Source organism: Rhinatrema bivittatum, chromosome 9, assembly GCF_901001135.1.
Source record: "Rhinatrema bivittatum chromosome 9, aRhiBiv1.1, whole genome shotgun sequence".
NCBI lineage: Eukaryota > Metazoa > Chordata > Amphibia > Gymnophiona > Rhinatrematidae > Rhinatrema > Rhinatrema bivittatum.
The window spans coordinates 123,279,737-123,299,728 of NC_042623.1; the positions used below are offsets into that span (position 1 = coordinate 123,279,737).

At 49.9% G+C, this 19,992-nt stretch overlaps 1 protein-coding gene across 1 annotated transcript in view; it reads left to right on the forward strand.

Moving 5' to 3' along the window:
- LEMD3 (LEM domain containing 3) overlaps window positions 1-19,992 on the forward strand; it is a 334,102-nt gene that overhangs the window by 258,574 nt on the left and 55,536 nt on the right. Inside the window, exon 11 of the mRNA XM_029615649.1 lies at window positions 15,517-15,622. Within this exon, the coding sequence (XP_029471509.1) occupies window positions 15,517-15,622 (106 nt within the window). The remainder of the gene's footprint in view (window positions 1-15,516; window positions 15,623-19,992) is intronic.

Consider the following 19,992-nt stretch of genomic DNA (forward strand, 5'->3'; position numbering starts at 1 on the left):
TCGCCACCTATCCCATGACTTTTTATTTTTCCTAGAAGCCTCTCATAAGGAACTTTATCCAATGCCTTCTGAAAATCCAAGTACACTACATCTACTGGGTCACCTTTATCCACATGTTTATTAACTCCCTCAAAAAAAGTTAAGCAGACTTCTGAGGCAAGACTTGCCTTGGGTAAAGCCGTTCTGACTTTGTTCCATTGAACCATGTCTTTCTATATGTTCTGTGATTTTGATGTTTAGAATACTTTCCACTATTTTTCCTGGCACTGAAGTCAGGCTAACTGGTCTGGAGTTTCCCAGTTGCCCCTGGTGCCGTTTTTAAATACAGGAGTTACATTAGCTATCCTCCAGTCTTCAGGTGCAATGGATGATTTTAATGATAAGTTACAAATTTTTACTAATAGGTCTGAAATTTCATTTTTTAGTTCCTTCAGAACTCTGGGGTGTATACCCATCTGGTCCAGGTGATTTACTACTCTTCAGTTTGTCAATCAGGTCTACCACATCTTCTAGGTTCACCGTGATTTAGTTCAGTCCATCTGAATAATTACCCATGAAAACCTTCTCTAGTACGGGTACCTCCCCAACATCCTCTTCAGTAAACACCGAAGCAAAGAAATCATTTAATCTTTCCGCGATGGCCTTGTCTTCTCTAACTGCCCCTTTAACCCCTCAATCATCTAATGGTCCGACTGACTCTCTCACAGGCTTTCTGCTTCGGATATATTTTAAAAAGCTTTTACTGTGTTTGCCTCTGCGGCCAACTTCTTTTCAAATTCTCTCTTAGCCTGTCTTATCAATGTCTTACATTTAACTTGGCAACGTTTATGCATTATCCTATTTTCTTCTGTTGGATCCTTCTTCCAATTTTTGAATGAAGATCTTTTGGCTAAAATAGTTCACAGCCCACTTCTGTCTTGACTCCATCTTTGGCCAGTCCGTCCTATGAAACTTTTATTCCCAGTATAAAACCCAACTTGTTCTACCTCAACCTGCTGTGAATTTCAGGATGCCTCATTGTTGCCAACAGCACTCCGGTTATGCCTGTTGCACATGTGTGCTGCTTGCCCGGTTTCATTATGAGTCAGCTTGTTATTCACCCACATGTGAGGACTACCATCCTGCTTATCCTTGGAGAAAGCAGAGTTGCTTACCTGTAACAGGTGTTCTCCCAGGCCAGCAGGATGTTATTCCTAGCGAAACCCACCCACCACCCCGCGGAGTTGGGTTCGATACAGTTTTCTTATTTTATTTTTCGCTTGTACTTTTTGTTACAAATGAGACTGAAGGGGAGACCCCGTGTGGCCGCAGGGTTAGTGGCATGCTGGGCATGCTCAGTGTGCCAGTCAAAGTTCTAGAAACTTTGATAAAGGTATTCTATGACAGGGCTCCATCTGAAGATGTCACCCACATGTGAGGACTAACATCCTGCGGTCCTGGGAGAACACCTGTTACAGGTAAGCAACTCTGCTTTCTGTTTTAGTGACGTTTAGACTTAATTTATTGTGAATTAACCAGCTTTTAATTGTTGTGAGGCATAAAGAGAGGAATTTTAATGTCTGACCTGGTATGTTTGTGTGGAAGAAAAATTGTATGTCATCTGCGTAGATTCAGTAAGTTTAGACCAAGCGTGGATAGTAATTGATAAGTCAGAGTAAGATAAATGTTGAATAATGCAGCTGAGAGGGCAGAACCTTGTGAAACTCCGGTTTCTAGTGCAAATGGAATAGAATGATTGTGATTGATGAATATTTGTTCAGATCGGTTGGACAGATATGATTTGAACCAGTTATGGACTATTCCAGAGATGCCTATATGAGACAGGCGGGTCAATAGAATTTGGTGAGTAATAGTGTCGAATGCTACAGAGAGGTCAAGAAAAATGGCAATGTAGGATGTTCCAGAGTCGAATCCACGGAGGATAGTATCAGTGCTAGAGATTAGTAGCATTTTAGTGCTATAATGCGGTCTGAAACCAAATTGGTATTGGTCTAGTAAGGATTGTTGATCAAGGAAATATGTTAACTGTTTTAGGACAACAGATTCCAGAATCTTGAAAGGAAAAGAAGTGAGGAAATGGCTTGAAAGTCGAAAAGTGTGGATTGGCGCTGTGTTTTTTGGGAATGGGAGTTATGGCTGCAGTTTTTAGGTTGTCTGGAAGATGGCTGTTGAGAGACAAGTTGACTGTTAGCTATTGGAAGTGCAATGTTTTCCTTAGTTGCTTTGAATAAACTGAAGGTGAGAGGATGTGTAGATTTCATTTTGGAGATATGATTTCAGTACTTTCAACAGTTTCAAAAGAATCCCAGGACTAGGTTATTACAGGGGGTATAAATGTTGGGTGTGTAGTGGGGAAAGTGGCGATAATGGTTTGGATTTTATTCTTGAAAAATTTGCCAAATGAATTGCAGAGTTCTGTTTGAGAGCAGGCATCCGGGTATTGGATTGAATCATTGTTGGGATTGGTAATGGACTTCACTAAATTAGTTTTGGGATTGTTGTTTGATGCTACTATGCGTGAGGTGTAGTATTTTTTCTTGGCATTAACTGCTGTATGATATAACTCAAGTTCTGTCTTATACAAAAGAAGATTATTATTGTTTTTGTTTTTTCTCAATTTAGTTTCAAGGGAGCGTAGTTTGCGTTTGTGAGTTATAAGTGAGTGGGAGAACCAAGGTGCAAATTTATTTCTTTTAGTTTTTACTGTACGTAGAGGGGTAATATGATCAAGGGTATTCACTAGTGAGGTATTCCAATTAGTTACCAATGCATTGGGGTCATCGCTAATGTTGCTGTTAAGCAATGGTATAAACTTTTTGACAAACAATTCAGGATCTATGTATTTTCACTTTATTAGAGGAGTAGACTAGATTTTGGATTGTGTAGTGGTTGATTAATTTGGACAGAAGTGTATAATAAAATGATCAGACTAGGGTATAGGTATAACTGTCGTTCTGTGAGTAACATGATGGAATGTTAGGTATTTAGAAATATAAGATCTAGTATATGACTGGCACTGTGGGTCGGAACTGAAATAATTTGAGTTAGATCTAAGGCAGACATGGTATTTAAAAAATGAAATGCAGCAGAGGATAAGGGAGTAATATCAAATATATATTGAAGTCTCCTGCAATGATTGTTTTTTCCTGTACGTACCCGGATCAGTCCAGATAGTGGGTTGAGCCTCCTTTCCAGCAGGTGGAGACAGACTAAAACTTGAAGGATGCCCTATATCAGGACAGAGCCTATCCTCTACCCCTTCAGTATTCGTCTGTCTCCAGCAGGTGCAGCATCTCCCCTTCGGTTCTCTGCTGTAGGCTAGTCAGCCTCTTCTTCTTTCTTTTTCGGCTCAAGCAAGTAGTTCTTTTAATTCCCGCTTGTTTTAGAAACAAAGGGAAAAAATCTATGAAGGAAATTTTGCCGCCTTTTAGTGCTTTTACTGTTTTTGTGTGGGAGACGTCAGTCTCTCAGCTCTTGCCCGGCTCAAGGGGGCTTTGCCCCTTTTGCAGGAGGGGGTTCCCTGCATAGTCCTGAGTCCGTGGACGCTTCCAGGTGTGGGGACAGACGCTCTCCGGGCCTCGTTCCCCCTCTGGCTGCTGAGAGGGTTTTTAACCCGCTGCTGCGCTCAGTAAAAAAAAAAAAAAAAAAAAAGTCTAAAGGTGTTAAACTTTCAATAAGTTGCAGGTACTCACCTACCTCTAACTTATTTGCAGCAGTTGACCAGCTTTTTTATTTTTTTCTGGTCAGAGTAGGGCTAGAACCGGCAGCCAGAGAAGCAGAAGGCAGCTGGTTTCCCGCCTGCTCGCTCCTTTCTGTGCAGGCTGTCAATCAAGCTTTTTTTTTTTTTCAGCTTTTTTTTCTGCAGCCACGGCTTAGCTATGGCCCAGCTGGCAGCCTGCCTTTCTTGTGGGCTGCCCTCTTCGTGTTTTTCGCAGCAGGGCCTCTGCACTGCTTGCCTGCTGGGTGGGGAAGGTCCCTCCTCGGCAGGACAAGCAAATTTAGCCCGGGGCTCCACTCCTCCCGGCATGGCTAGGCCTTTCCCGGGTCGGCAGAGCCCGGGAATGGCTGCCATCTTTGATTTTTCATCGGGGCCGATTTCAGTGCTCCCTGGAGCTGGGGGGCCATATTTTTTTTTATTTAACCCCCGATTTGGCCCCCGCGGGTGCCCAGGAGGGGGGTCCTGACCTTCCCTCGACCCCCCCCCCCCCTCCCCTGCCAAATCCAGGGTCCCTTTTTCAGCGGATTTCGTCCTCCTCATGCACAAATCTTATCTAGCTAGCCTGCATGAGCTGGACGAAAGCCCCCCCTTGCCCCCCTCCACCAAAAATCCCTCGTTCAGCGCCATTGACCACTGGACCGGCCGTGGAGCCCCAGGGACCAGTTCGGGTGCGGGTGGTCCCGGGGGTGCCCCCCCCCCCCCCGTGTTTCCCGTGTCCTCGGACCCCGCTGCTTCCTCTGATTCGGCGGATGCCCCCCCCCCAGAGGGGGATGACCCTAGAGCCCTCCATCTTTTTCGTAAGGAGGAATTAGAGCCCCTCCTCCCTTTTGTTTTGCAGGAGCTGGGTCTGGAGAGTCCCTCCGTGGATAATCTCATGGCCTCGCTCCCTAAGGATATGAACCCGGTTCTGGGAGGACTCCGGGCTCCGGCCTCGGCCTTTCACTTCCACCTCATGCTTAAGCTCCTTATCCTGCGGGAATGGGAGGCTCCTGAGGGTGCGCTTCGGGTGGGGCGTGCGATGGATAAGCTCTATCCCCTCCCGGAGGAGGGCTTGGAGCTGTTGCGATATCCATCGGTGGATTCTTATGTTTCTGCAGTGGCCAGACACTCCACGATTCCGGTGGACGGTTCCACAGCCTTGAAGGATTCACAAGATCGTAAGCTGGAGGCTCACCTGAAGCGCATCTTCGTTTTGGCCCTCGGGGTCCGGGCGTCTTGCTGTAGCAGTCTCATGATGCGAGTGGGCCTCCAGTGGGCCCAACAGTTACTCTGCACCCGGGAGCTTCCGCCAGGTGAGGCAGAACAAGCCGAACATCTGGAGGCAGTAACCGCTTACGTATCGGACGCCCTCTACGATCTAGTCCGTGTCCAGGCGAAGGCGATGGTTTCGGCAGTGCCGGCCCGGAGGCTCCTTTGGCTACGCCACTGGTTGGCTGATCAGTCCTCGAAGACCCGGCTGGGCATGCTGCCCTTCAAAAGTAAGATGCTCTTTGGCGAGGATCTTGAGAAGCTTATGGACTCCTTGGCTGACAACAGTGTCCATAAGCTCCCAGAGGACCGCCCTAAGTCTTCCCGATCCTTCGCAGCCTCTCGCTCTCACTTCAGGGGCCAGCGTCGCTTCGCTTCTCGGGGGTGGGGCGGTTCTGCGAGGGGGGGTCTTCTCATACGCAGTCCTGGTCGCAGTCCTTTCATGGCAGACGGCCCTTTCGCAAGGGCCAGCCCATGCGTGCCACCGCTAAGCCTGCCACGCAATGAAGTTCAGCCGACTCATTCCTCTGTTCCTTACCTCGGCAGACGCCTCTCCCTGTTCTTCGAGGAATGGGTCAAGATCATGTCGGATCAGTGGGTCCTCTACATTATCAGAGACGGGTACGCTTTCGACCTCATCAGGGAACTTCCAGATCTCTTTCTTTTCTCGCCTTGCGGCCGGGCCAAGAGGGACGCGGTGGTCCAGACTCTCTCCAAGCTTCTGGATCTGGGAGCGGTGGTCCCAGAAAGGGAAATTGGCGCCGGCCAGTATTCTATTTACTTCACCATGCCCAAAAAGGACGGGTCCTTCCGCCCAATATTGGACCTCAAGAGGGTCAATCGGGCTCTCAAGATCCCCCACTTCCGCATGGAAACCCTGCGGGTGGTCATTGCGGCGGTCCGCCCTGGAGAGTTCCTTGCTTCCCTCGATCTCGCAGAAGCTTATTTTCATATTCCCATTCACCGTGACTATTAGAAGTATCTCCGATTCCACATTCTCAACCAGGACTTCCAGTTTCGAGCTCTCCCCTTTGGCCTCGTGACCGCTCCTCGCACCTTCACGAAGGTCATGGTAGTAGTAGCGGCGGCCTTGCGCCGGGAGGGGATTCTCGTCCATCCCTATCTGGACGATTGGCTCATCAGGGCCAAGTCTGAGACCTCTTGCTGGCGGGCGGTGGATCACGTCTTGGAGCTCCTTGCCTCTCTCGGGTGGATAGTGAACTTTTCCAAGAACAAGCTTCAGCCCTCTCAGGAGTTGGAATTTCTGGGAGCCCACTTCGACACCCGAGTAGGCAAGGTTTTCTTACCTCGGGCGCGAGCCCTCAAGCTGATCGATCAGGTCCAGACTTTGATTGCCAAGTCCTGGGATCCATGGCTTCTACCATCTATCTTGTCCCCTGGGCTTTTGCTCATATGCGTCCGTTACAGAAAGCTTTGCTGTCCCGTTGGCAGCCAGTGTCGGAGCAGTTCCACATAGTCCTTCCGTTCTTGGATTCTACTGCCGACGAATTACAGTGGTGGCTGTCTCTTCCTCATCTTCTGCAAGGGATGCCTCTTCAAGCTCCACAGTGGACGATAGTTACCACAGACGCCAGCCTGTTGGGCTGGGGTGCGGTATGCCTTTCTCAGTCCACCCAGGGAAGATGGTCGCAGACTCAGTCGCGCTGGCACATCAATCGACTGGAAACTTTGGCGGTCCGCCTGGCTCTTCAGGAGTTCTTTCCCCTGATCCGCGGCAAGGCGGTACGAGTCCTGTCCGACAACTCCACCACAGTCGCCTACATCAATCGCCAAGGGGGCACTCGCAGTCCCCTGGTAGCCTTAGAAGCCAGCTGTCTCTTTGCTTGGGCGGAGCGTCACCTATAGTGCCTTGCGGCCTCTCACATCGCCGGAAGAGACAGTGTTCAAGCCGACTTCCTCAGCCGGCAGTCACTCGATCTGGGAGAGTGGGAGCTCTTGGACGCGGCCATGGCTCTGATAGTGGACAGGTGGGGTCCTCCTCACCTCGACCTCATGGCGATTCTGCGCAATGCCAAGGCCAATCGGTTCTTCAGCCACTGGAGGGAGCACAGCGCAGAGGGTGTGGATGCTCTGGCTCTACTTTGGCCAGCGGACATCCTTCTGTACGTGTTTCCCCCGTGGCCACTGGTGGGGAAAGTTCTCAGGAGAATCGAGCTCCACCGGGGACCGGTGATTCTCGTCGCTCCCGAGTGGCCGCAAAGGCCGTGGTTCGCGGATCTCATCAATCTAGCGGTGGACGGGCCCCTGCGCCTCTGTCATCTTCTTCGTCTCCTCCGGCAGGGGCCTGTATATTTCGACCAGGCCGATCGCTTCTGTCTTGCGGCCTGGCTTTTGAATGGCGTCGCCTGAGGTGCAAAGGTTATAGGGAGGAGGTCATCTCCACCCTGCTGCGAGCCCGGAAGCAGTCGACTTCTCTGCCCTATGTGCGCATCTGGACAGTTTTTGAGTCCGCGTGTACAGAGGCGGGTGTCCCTGCGCGCTCCGCCTAGATTACTTTGATTCTTTCTTTTCTTCAGAAGGGTCTCTCTAAGGGCCTCTCCTTCAGTTCTCTACGCGTTTAAGTCTATGCGCTCGGCTCTCTCCTGGGTCGGGTGGACGGTCATGCCTTAGCAGCTCACCCTGACGTGATTCGTTTCCTGAGGGGCGTTAGACACCTCCGCCCCCCTCTCGGGCCACGAGTCCATCGTGGAGTCTCAACCTAGTCCTTCGTGCTCTCTGTGCAGCTCCCTTCGAGCCTCTTCACCACGCTACGCTCAAGGATCTTACTCTAAAGACTGTCTTTCTGGTCTCTATTTCCTCTGCTCGCCGTATTTCCGAGCTTCAGGCGCTGTCCTGTCGGGAGCCCTTCTTGCGTTTTTCGGATTCCGGGGTCTCTCTCAGGACGGTTCCTTCCTTCTTACCTAAGGTTGTCTCCGCTTTTCACGTCAACCAGTCGGTAGAACTCCCCGCGTTCTCGCCTGAGGAGGTCGCGGGTACGGCTGGTGGCGACCTCCGTCGGCTGGATGTCAAACAAATCTTGCTTCGTTATCTCCAGGTCACTAATGACTTTGTATCGGACCATCTCTTCGTCCTTTGGAGTGATCCCAACCGGGGTAAGCAGGCTTCTAAGACCACGATTGCACGTTGGTTGAAAGAAGCCATTTCCTAGCATGTAGCCAGATGGACTCAGAACAAATGGGTATAGTATGCTCGTGCTAGCAGTTGGAGACGGATCTGACGTCAGCACGGGTATATATACCCCCACAGGAAGCGTAGCAACTCAGTAATTTCCGTCTCCAAAGCAGTTTGGAGAGCCTGCACGCTCGCTGAGCGTGTTTCCAATCTATTTTCTATTTTCTATATTCTTCTTACTAAATTTCTACAGCAACATCGAGCCCCGCACTCCTGCGGTGATACCCTTGGGGTCCCTCCCCCAGTTGAGTTTCCCGGGGTGATTTCCACGATCCCCCGGAGGTTTAAGGCCTCGGTCCGGTGGCCGAATCGCGGCAGGGACGTAGCCCCCGGGCGAGAAGGGCTCGGGCGTGGCGAAAGAGGCGCCTCTGTCCCGGCATGGACGAGGCAGCGGGTGCATTTCCTCAAGCGTGGCGGTAAAGGTATTTCCCCCCTCCCCCCGCAGCCGGAGACCGCCCGGGTTCCAACTGGGAAGCGCCGAGGATCAGGTAAGGCGTACATCTCTTACTTTTTTGGTCTCCGAGGAACGAGGATCGGCGGCGTTGCCTGCATGTGGCACGCCGTGGAGGTCGCCATTTTGTCTGCCTTGTTCAGGTATTGAGCGCCCATGATAGGCGCCTGTCTATGCTTAAGCGCATATGGGATATCCTTGAGTGTATATTGCATACTACTGAGCACATATTGTATATCATTGTGCGTATATTGCTGACCACAGACTAATGAGCGCATATTGGATAGCATTCAGCATCTGTTGCTGACCGCATATTATTCAGCGCCTGTTGTATTCAGCGCCTGTTGTATTCAGCGCCTGTTGTATTCAGCGCCTGTTGTATTCAGCGTAGATTGCTGTCTCATATTATTGAGCGCCTGTTGTGTTAAGCGCATATTGCTGCCGCATATTATTCAGCGCCTGTTGTATTCAGCGCCTGTTGTATTCAGCGCCTGTTGTATTCAGCGTATATTGCTGCCGCATATTATTGAGCGCCTGTTGTATTGAGCGCATATTGCTGCCGCATATTTTTCAATGGAACAGAACGCCTCAGCGTCTTCAGCGGCGGCGCCTCCTGATTCAGGCATTAAAGCCCTCGGCCTTTGCTCCGCATGCCAGCTTAGAGCCACGCATAGCGAGGAGCCAGACTCCCTTTGTGCCCAATGCGAGGAGGCAGTGGGAGCCTCGGGCCAGGACAAGTCTCAACCACGGTTTGCTGACAGTTCCCCAGGGGCCACCCCGGATCTAGCGGGCAGTCTCAAACAACCTGGGATCCCGGGGAACCTGGTACCCCGACGACTAGAGACTGCTTCCATTTCCTGGGTGGATCTCTTTAAGGGGATCCATGCCTTTGTACAGATGCAGTCAGCTTCTCGTCCAGGCCCTGCTGCTGCTGCTGCCGCTGCGGTGGTTACTCCAGCTGATCCTGCCCCTGGACCTTCGCGCCCTTATCATGGGCACCCGCCTCCGAGCAGTCCCTTTTAGACAGACCCTGATGTCTCGGAGGACGAGTCCAAACCCCCGGAGGAGGGGGAGCTTCCCTCGGGGATTGAGCCATATCGAACCATGAGGCGGTTCTTTCCCAAGGAAGATCTCTCCGACCTGGTATCTCAGTGCCTGGCAGAGTTGGATATTACAGGTCCCAGCACTACGGCGCCCTCTACGCAGAACCCTCTGCTGGAAGGTCTTCGTCCTCCAGCCCGCCATTTATCCTTCTTGCAAGCAGCACAGCAACTGATAGATTTGGAATGGGCTGCACCAGCGGCCTCATTCAAAGGGGGTCGGGCCCTGACGGGCATGTACCCCCTGGAACCGGCAATCAAGGAGATGCTCTCAGGTGGACGCCTTGGTCAGCGCTGTGGTCAAGCGCACTATCATTCCAGCTCTATCTTTGCGGATCGCAACTTGCTGCACAGTGGTGACGTGTTCCTGTTTGTCACAGGTCAGGAACAATGCTCTGGCGACAGACATGGAGTCAGCTCTCTCGTTCCTCACGGATGCTGCATCAGACCTAGTCCGTACAACAGCCAAGGGGGTCTCATCCTCCGTAGCCGCCAGGAGGCAGCTCTGGATACGAAATTGGTCAGCCGATGTGCCTTCGAAGACACGTCTCACCAGAATGCCCTTTAGGGGTTCTTTCCTGTTTGGCAGTGACCTTGATAAACTGGCAAGCACATGGGGCACCTCTCCAGTACCCCGACTGCCAGAAGGTCGGTTCAGAAGGAACCAGCGCGCCTTTCCAAGGCCCTCCAGAGGTAGAAGCTCCCAGCGCTTCACTCCCTATAGGAGTCGCTACCAGGCGCCTCGTCCTTGGGCCAGGAACCATTCCTTTCGGAACAAGCAGCGCAAGAGGGGAGCCGGCTCGGGTTCAGGTCCCGGCCGTGCCTCCCAATGAGAATCAGCCGATCCATCTGGGGGACGGAGCCATAGGGGGCAGGGTAACCCTCTTCTACCCCAGATGGGTCGAGATTACGTCGGACCAGTGGGTCCTCGCCATCATTCGAGAGGGGTATTATCTGGACTTTCATCATCTCCCTCCGGACAGGTTTGTGGAATCTTCGTGTCCCATACACAAGAAGGCAGCCTTGGAAGCTACCCTGGCGAGGCTCCTGTCCTTGAAAGCCATCATCTCAGTACCTGCCTGGGAAATGAATTTTGGACTCTATTCCATTTATTTCATGGTACCCAAGAAAGAGGGCGCTTTCCGGCCCGTGTTGGACCTCAAGTCAGTCAATCGATACTTAAGGGTCCCGAGGTTTCGTATGGAAACTCTGCGCTCAGTCAAGACCGCAGTCCAGCCAGGAGAATTCCTCACGGCCTTAGACTTGTCAGAAGCCTATCTGCATATCCCGATCCATCCGGATCATCAGCGCTACCTACGCTTCAAGGTTCTGGGACGCCACTTCCAATTCCGGGCTCTGCCCTTCGGGTTAGCCACATCGCCACGGACCTTCACCAAGGTGGTCATAGTGGTAGTAGCGGCGCTTAGACGGGAAGGAATCCTCGTCCATCCCTACCTGGACGATTGGCTGATCAGGGCGAAATCATGGGAGGAGAGCCATCGGGCAACCAACAGAGTGATCGCCCTTCTGGAAAGCCTGGGATGGGTAGTCAACCTCAACAAGAGTTGCCTACAGCCTTCCCAATCACTGGAATACCTGGGAGTACAGTTCGACACCCAGGCAGACAGTCAGTCTCACTACCAAGAGAAGGTTAAAACTTCAGATGCGTCTCCGGTCCTTGATGGGAGCCAGCCGGCCCATAGCTTGGGATTATCTGCAGGTTCTCGGCCTCATGGCCTCCACCCTGGAAGTGGTGCCCTGGGCAAGGGCCCATATGAGACCTCTACAACACTCCCTGCTCTCTCGCTGGAGCCCCCGCTTCCGGAATTATTCCACGCACCTACCTCTGCCGGCCAGAGTGAGGACCCAGTTACAGTGGTGGTTGCAGTCCAACCACACGAGCAGGGGGTCGAAGATGTCCTCCCCCACGTGGACTCTGCTCACCACAGATGCCAGCCTGAGTGGCTGGGGAGCACACTGCGAAGAACTCACCGCGCAAGGGCGGTGGAACAGAGAAGAGTCAGGGTGGAACATCAACCGTCTAGAGGCACGAGCAGTCCGGCTAGCCTGCCTGCAATTAGCTCACAGACTGAGGAACAGAGCAGTCAGTGATGTCCGACAATGCCACCACAGTGGCAACATCAACCGCCAGGGCGGAACCAGAAGCCGACAGGTATCTCTAGAGATAGCCCCGTTGATGACTTTGGCAGAGGCAAATCTTTAGGACATCTCCGCCGTCCACATTGCCGGGAAGGACAACACCACAGCAGACTTCCTCAGCAGAGAAAGCCTAAATCCAGGGGAATGGCAGCTGTCGCCCACAGCCTTCCAGATGATTGTGGATCACTGGGGGATTCCGGACATGGACTTACTAGCAGACAAGTCCAATGCTCAAGTACCCAGATACTTCAGCCGCAAGCGAGATCCGTTCTCACACGGGATCGACGCCCTGGTTCAGCCATGGCCTCCAGGGACTCTGCTATACGCTTTTCCTCCGTGGCCTCTGCTGGGCGCCATCATCCACAAGATTCAGAAGCACCGGGGCCTAGTTCTTCTAGTGGCACCAGATTGGCCAAGAAGACCCTGGTACGCGGACATGAGAAGACTACTGGCAGGGGAGCCCCTTCCCCTGCCTCCTCTCAGGGACCTGCTTCGTCTGGTCCCATCCTCCACGAGGATCCGGCTCAATTCTCTCTTACGGTCTGGCCATTGAGAGGGCTAGACTGAAGAAAAGAGGTTACTTGGAGCCCGTGATAGATACACTCCTCCGAGCCCGCAAATTTCCACATCCCTCACCTACGTACGGATTTGGAGAATATTTGAAGACTGGTGCGATACTCACGACACCAATCCACATACGACCACAATTCCTATTGTTTTGGATTTTCTACAGGATGGGCTTCAGAAGGGTCTCTCCCTAAGCTCCATCAAGGTTCAGGTGGCTGCGCTGTCTTGCTACGGTCCCAGGAGGGATGGCAAGACCATTGCCAAGCATCCAGATGTTTCTCGCTTCCTGAAAGGAATCAAGCACATTCGTCCGCCACTCAAGTGGCCAGTGCCTCTGTGGAACCTCAACCTAGTTTTTGATTTCCTCGTGGGATCCACCTTCAGACCCCTTCGGGGCCCGTCTCTCCATTCGCTAACTTTGAAGATGGTGTTTCTGCTGGCAGTGTGTTCCGCACGCCGCATCTGAGCTACAAGCGCTGTCCTGCCGTGATCCCTTTCTGAGAATCACTCCTGAGGCGATTCATCTTCGCACGGTTCCCTCCTTTCTCCCTAAAGTGGTTTCACAATTTCACCTCAACCAAACCATATCCTTGCCTACCACGGCGGATTTGAAGAAATCTGAAGAAGGGCGTTTACTACGCCATCTCGACATCGGCAGATTGCTGCCCAGATATCTGGAATTGTCACAAGAAGTAGAAAGACAGACCATCTGTTCGTCCTGCACAGCGGAAAGAAACAAGGCGAAGCGGCCTCTCGGCCCACCATCGCCCGCTGGATTAAAGAAGTCATCAGAGCAGCTTACGTAGAGGCCGGGAAGTCACCGCCTCTACAAGTCAAGGCTCATTCTACCAGAGCCCAAGCAGCATCTTGGGCAGAATCCAGGATGCTGTCGCCTGCAGAAATATGTAAAGCGGCGATATGGTCCTCCCTCCATACCTTTTCCAGGTTCTACCGTCTGGATGTCCAGGCCAGGGAGGACACAGCATTTGCGAGGGCAGTCCTACACGGTCCTCAGGCAGCCTCCCACCCAGGCGGGGAGTAAAGCTTTTGTACATCCCATTCATTCTGAGTCCATCTGGCTACACGCTAGGAAATGTTGAGATTACTTACCTGATAATCTCCTTTTCCTTAGTGTAGACAGATGGACTCAGCATCCCGCCCAGGCTGCCAGTATACATGGGTTTCACCGATTCAAGGTAGGCCATGTCCTTTTGCTTATATAAGAGCGTCCCCTTTGCCAGGTGTCGACGCCTTCTGGTTGTGAATGCTGGTGGTCTCCAGCTCCTATCAATCGGTCAGGGGAATCCTGTTTCACTAATTCATTGATCGTCAGTACACATATATCCATAACAGCTTTTGCAAGGAAGATTACTGAGTTGCTACGCTTCCTGTGGGGGTATATATACCCGTGCTGACGTCAGATCCGTCTCCAACTGCTAGCACGAGCATACTATACCCATTCATTCTGAGTCCATGTGTCTACACTAAGGAAAAGGAGATTATCAGGTAAGTAATCTCAACATTTCCTCGGCGTACCTTTGTCAAGGTTGTCTGCTTCCTGAGGGTCTGAGAGCCCATTCTTTGCGTTCTCAGGCTACTTCGTAGGCGGAGAGTCAGTTTGTCTCCCCGCAGGAGATTTGCAGGGCTGCCACTTGGACGTCTCTGCACGCTTTTGCTCGGCACTACTGTCTGGATGTACACGCTCCGGTGTTCGGTTCCTTTGGGCGGCAAGTGCTTCGAGCGGGACTGTCTCAGTCCCACCCAGTTTAGGGAAGCTTTGGTACATCCCACTGTCTGGACTGATGCGGGTACGTACAGGAAAGGAAAATTAGTTCTTACCTGTTAATTTTCGTTCCTGTAGTACCACGGATCATTCCAGACGCCCTTCCCTGTCTGTCTTCTGTCCTCTCGAAGCTTGTTTTCTTGCAGGTCTGCAGATTTTCATATATTTCTTTGTGCAAGATTACTGAGCAATTACACCGGAAGCCTTGGTCGTTTTCTTATACCAAGTTGATGCAAGAGCGTATAGGTATACCATGTTTTTCTACATTATTCTATATTTGCTCCGTTGAGCTTTATAGTTAATTGCTTGATCCTATTCTTGGGTGGTTTGTTTTATGCTTTGACATACGTTATACTGAAGGGGTAGAGGATAGGCTCTGTCCTGATATAGGGCATCCTTCAAGTTTTAGTCTGTCTCCACCTGCTGGAAAGGAGGCTCAATCCACTGTCTGGACTGATCCGTGGTACTACAGGAACGAAAATTAACAGGTAAGAACTAATTTTCCTTTCAGGATGAGGTAGTAATCAGATATTCAAGTAAGAGGGTTGGGTTGTTTGCAAGTAAGCCTTTGGGGGCAATATATTAAGCAAAGACTGAAATTTAAATTTTCTAATAATATTTCAAACGGACTTGGAAGGTCAGGTTGAGATATGGTAAAAGTGATTAGTGGTTTTGTGGAAAACCACTAGGCCTCCTCTACGTCTGTCGTTACGTGGGAGGTGTTGGAAAGAGTAGCTGCTGGGGGCAACATAGATTTAAGAGGAATTCATCTCCTGGACTCGTCCAAGATTCTGTTATGCACATACATTCAATGGACGAGTCAAGGAGAATATCATGAATAGTGGTCGCTTTCTTTTTCAATGACCTCGCATTTATTAGAGAGATGTTAAGATTAGAAGAATTATGGACCATTACCTTTTTGGTGTCTTGGAGTAGAGAAATCTTAGCACAGATATAGGTCTTGGTACAATACTTCTGTGCCTAAGAGTGCCATATATTTTGGTTTGTAATAATTGGAATAAACATTGAAAATGCCATGGAAAAGATAAATAAAAAGACCAGGGTGGTTAGAGCACTGACTGCACTCATTCTCGCACAAAAGAGCTTGCTTTTATATTTGTTTATTTTAAGATAACTGAATTCTGAATGTTTATGAAAGATATGCAAATAGCTAAGTTTCAAACTTGTGCTAGTTCAACCATTTTTCTTTGTCTTTGAATAGCTATAGATCTATTTTCTCATTGGTTTTCTTGAATTGGTCCATTTTTAAATCTTTCACTTCTGTACTTTTATTTAGGGAAATAGGGGATCACTGGCATTTGGCAATTCAGGAAGCAATTCTGGAGAAGTGCAGCGATAATGATGGAATTGTTCACATTGCGGTAGATAAAAATTCAAGAGAGGTAACCTTTATTGTCATTTTTGTATGCTTTATGAACAAGATCTCTGTTCTGTGGAGCCAAGGTTGCTGCAGAATTCCTCCTTACTCAGATTTTGACTTTAAAAATCACCATTTTTATATTGATAATTGAAGAATGAGAAAATAACTGAATATGTACTAAATCAAAATGTGGTTTTTTTTATTCTTAGATACTGCCTTTAGCAGGTTACGCATTGATATAAAAACTGGGCAGACATGATTTTAACAAAAACTTTTAATCTTTTTAGCCTACTTTACATGAAGGCAGCTTATGAGATTGACATGTGTGGATATCTCCTAACAACATTTTTGTTTGACTTATTCACATCAAAGTTGGGAAAATAAATTCTGATGGGACTTTTTTTTTTTAATCCACCTATAGCACTGAGAAAGTTTATGAATCCAAAATATATTAAGAATTACAAGTTCTTATCATGATCCTCTTGTTTAATTGAAACCATTCTTTTCTTATGCAATAAAAGGGTGTAAATTGGAAGATGTAAGACAGCCAGAATGTATGAGAATTTTCTACCAGGCTCAGCAGTCTGAGTTTTCTTTTTCTCTTTCTGTGGAATTTATTACCTTGTTCTGATGGTGAAAAGTGAAGGGAAGATGAAGTATCTCCCAAGTAGTTAGTCTCCTTACCATACAACCACATCTCAGTTTGCAACTTGAGTGATGGAACCGAGAGACTCAGGGCAGAGCATTGCCACCAGTGCCGAAGAGAGAAGTTCAACTCTTTTTTTGAGACAGGTTTCTAACACCTGATAGCCACAGTACACCACTGCATCCTGGTTCTAGTGAGAGTCGAACTCTGTTGGTAGCCCCGGGATTCTGTGGGAAAGCCCTCCTAAAAGTGCCAAAATGAAGTTGGATGGTCAGACTGGAGAGGCAGGAACCATGATACAGCCCTGCTTTTCACCCTGAAGTGATGTGACTTTTCCCTGGAGTTTAGTAGATTCAGCGGTGAGTGCAGCAGAAGGTGTGGTTGCCAGGAATGGAGGGAGGAGAATTGGATTCTTGGTTTCCATTGTGCCTTCTGTTCCCTCCTGGATTTTGACTCTGGAGGGACATCTGGCAAACTGTTACGTTGGAGAAAATTGTAAGTGCTATAGCTACTTCTATAGGTGCAGTTAAAAACAAGTTGCTATCTTGAAAAATACAGCAGTGGATTGGGCAGGGAAGATGGAGTTGCAGTCTTCAACATGTTGCCTTTTCCAGTTTTAAAATTGGAAAAGGCAACATGTTGCCTCAGTTCAGGACTCTCAACGTAAATTGGAGATGTGTAAAAATAAACTGAACACTATGAAACCCCAAAGTGTAAGAATAACACAAACACCAATAATGATCTCACTTTGAAAATATAGATGTGACCAAAGGTTCAGATATCAAAGAATATGAATGACCATCATAAAGCACAGGTATAAGCACACTAAGGGATGCTTTATTACCTCAACTTTCTGCTGAAAGTTTTAATCATTAGTCATTCATAATTTGGATATAGGTATGCCCGACTTTTGGTTTATTTTTTAAGATTTTTGGAGCTGCAAATAAAACATAGAGAGATTGACCTGTTTTATGTAAATAAAATAAAATTAACTTTTCTACATGCTAATTTTTGCACTGGGATAAGGAATATGTCTCGAACATAAATTTACAAAAGAAAAAATCAATGTGTGTATGATGAAATGTCCCAGATACTACAAAATAATCTCCTTTCTCACAGGACAAGCAGGATGGTAGTCCTCACAAATGGGTGACATCGAGGATGGAGCCCTGTACGGAAAACTTTTCTGTCAAAGTTTCAACAAGCTTTGACTGACACTGGCACACTGGGTGCACTGAGCATGCCCAGCCTGCAATTATCCCTGTGAGCCACAGGTGTCTCCCTCAGTCCTCTTTTTTCCGCTCTGCAGTAAGCATAGCGGTTGGAGCTCTGTGAGGATTTTTTAACTAATTACCTCATGGAAACACTTAACTTTTCACTTCAAAAAACACTTTTCCCTGCACAGGTCTCCCTCCGCGTACGTTTTTACGACGCTCGGTGAGTACTAATTCTTATTTTTCGGTCGGTTCCTGTCACTATCTTAAGGCTGTTAACTGACTGAAGCCTTCCCTTCCCCCATTTTTCAGTTAGCTTTAAACAGCTTGCGAGTATCTCTGTGACACTCTGCTTGCTTATGCTAGTGGGGTAGGGATTTTTTCCTTAACTTTAGGACTTCTGTAGCTTCAAGTCCTTCGTTCCCTGGTACCCTCACGCAGTCGATACCCTATCGCTACACCAGGACCCTCCTAAACCGCCCTGGGCTTTTATATGTCATCAGCGCCCCTCCCCCCACGGTGCCCTGATGCCTTTATCCATGTTTTTTGCTTTTCAGTGCTACCAGGCTTTTTCCTCCTACGCACTGTTTTTTTCCTTGGGCTTCCTCGGTGCCGTCCCTACCCGGATGCATGCCATTGACGCACACGCTGTTAGTCACTGCCATGCATACTCGGGTCGCCGCCACCGCTGCCCGAGACACTTTTTAACGATCCCAGGGTCACTTCATCGATGCCACCCCCCCTTTTGGGGATGCCATCGATGCCCCATCCTCCCCACCGATGTCCAGCCCTTTTCCATCGGTGGGCATCGGTGCCACATCGATTCGTCGGTGGGCATCGATGCCGGATGGTCCCCATCGGTGGACATCGGTGCCGGATGGTCCCCATCGATGGACATCGATGCCGGATGGCTTGTCCGTCGATGGCATTGGTGCCGGATGGCCGTCCGTCGATGGCATCGGTGCCGGGTCCTTTTGCATCGATGGACACCGATGCCCAGGTGTTTCATCCATGGGCATCTATGTTAGAATGCATCCATCGAGGGCAGTCGATGCCAGGCTGCTCCCATCGGTGAAATTCGATGCCCAGGTGGGTCCCATCGGTGGGTATCCATGCCGGCTCGATTCCGTGGATGGGCGTTGATGCCAATGCCAGCCTTATGGCTGGCATCGATGCCCATGCCGATTCCAGGACTGGCGTTGATGCCGGGATGGAATTCATCGACTGGGAGATCCATGCCATCGATTCCATACGTGTCCATATCGATGCCACCGACACACGTGTCTGGGGCACCGATGCCATGTACACTTGGAAATCTGAGTCTGTCCAAATCGATACCGTCAACGTCTGTGGCCCTATAGTTGATGCCCGTGGCCATGCCACAAACGGCATAAATGCCCGCCTCCATGCATCGATGCCCTCGACACCTCCGTTTTCCTTCGGTGTCCTTGACGCCCTATTGATTCGACTTCGACTCAGTCGATGCCGGTATCTTTTTCAATAACGGCAATGTTTTTCGATTATTCGATTCCACATCGTTTCAAAGATACCTATGCCACTGCTGTCAGTGCCCGTCACTGTCATCATTCTCCTGGCCAGTCATCGACGATTTTTCATACCCATTTTGATGATATCCTCGAAGCCCCTTAGGTTGCCTTCAATATCGTCGATACCGACATAGCACCGCCACATAATACCCTCGCCTCCTCACATTGCTCCACGCTTTGGGTTCTTTTTTAAGCCCCGTATTAGCTTAAGACACTCCATTGTGTCAGGAGCAGAGCAGGCGTGCTGACAGTTCGTCATCGATCGCCTTCCAGGACGACGAGGGCTTCCATCTCGGCGCTGGGGAAAGACCGGGCCGAGCACCGTGGCACCCATCATCGCCGACATCGTGATCGTCCGCCGCTGACGCCATCCAGCACATCGGTGCCATCCTTCTCCAGGCTGGACAACGCTCGGGCAGAGCGACATCACCACTGCCATCAGCACTGTTCCTACAGTTTTGGCAGTCCTTGGTGATCCAGAACTTCCGGATCCAGGTCCGACAGCTTCTGCATTGGCGTCACGACACATCGAGCCGCTGTGACGAGGGAAGGGAACATGAGTTCCGTTAGGGCTCCTCTGTTCCTGGCGTGCCCCACCGTCAAGTGGTGTGGGACTATGGCCATCTGTTACACTTAGCAGTCTAAACGCCACTCACGCCTGGCCTGTCTCCTCTGTACCTGTGCCACCATACCGGGTTTCAGAGCGAGATGGACGTTTACGTCCCCGGCCTTACCCTCGAGGACTCCGGAGACCGTCGGGGTCAACAATCTTCACCGGCTCGTCTTGCGGCGATCCACGTCGGATGGTAAGTACCCCGCTTCGGCGGCATTCCCATAGAGTTGTGTTCTCCCATTCGGACCGTGGTTCGAAAAGTTCTGGGTCATGTGCCTTTTAGAACTGTATTAGTGTCACATATCACTATGTTAGCTATGTTAGCCACAATATCAGGAGAACCCCTCTATCTTCTTGGGATTGCAGCAGGGC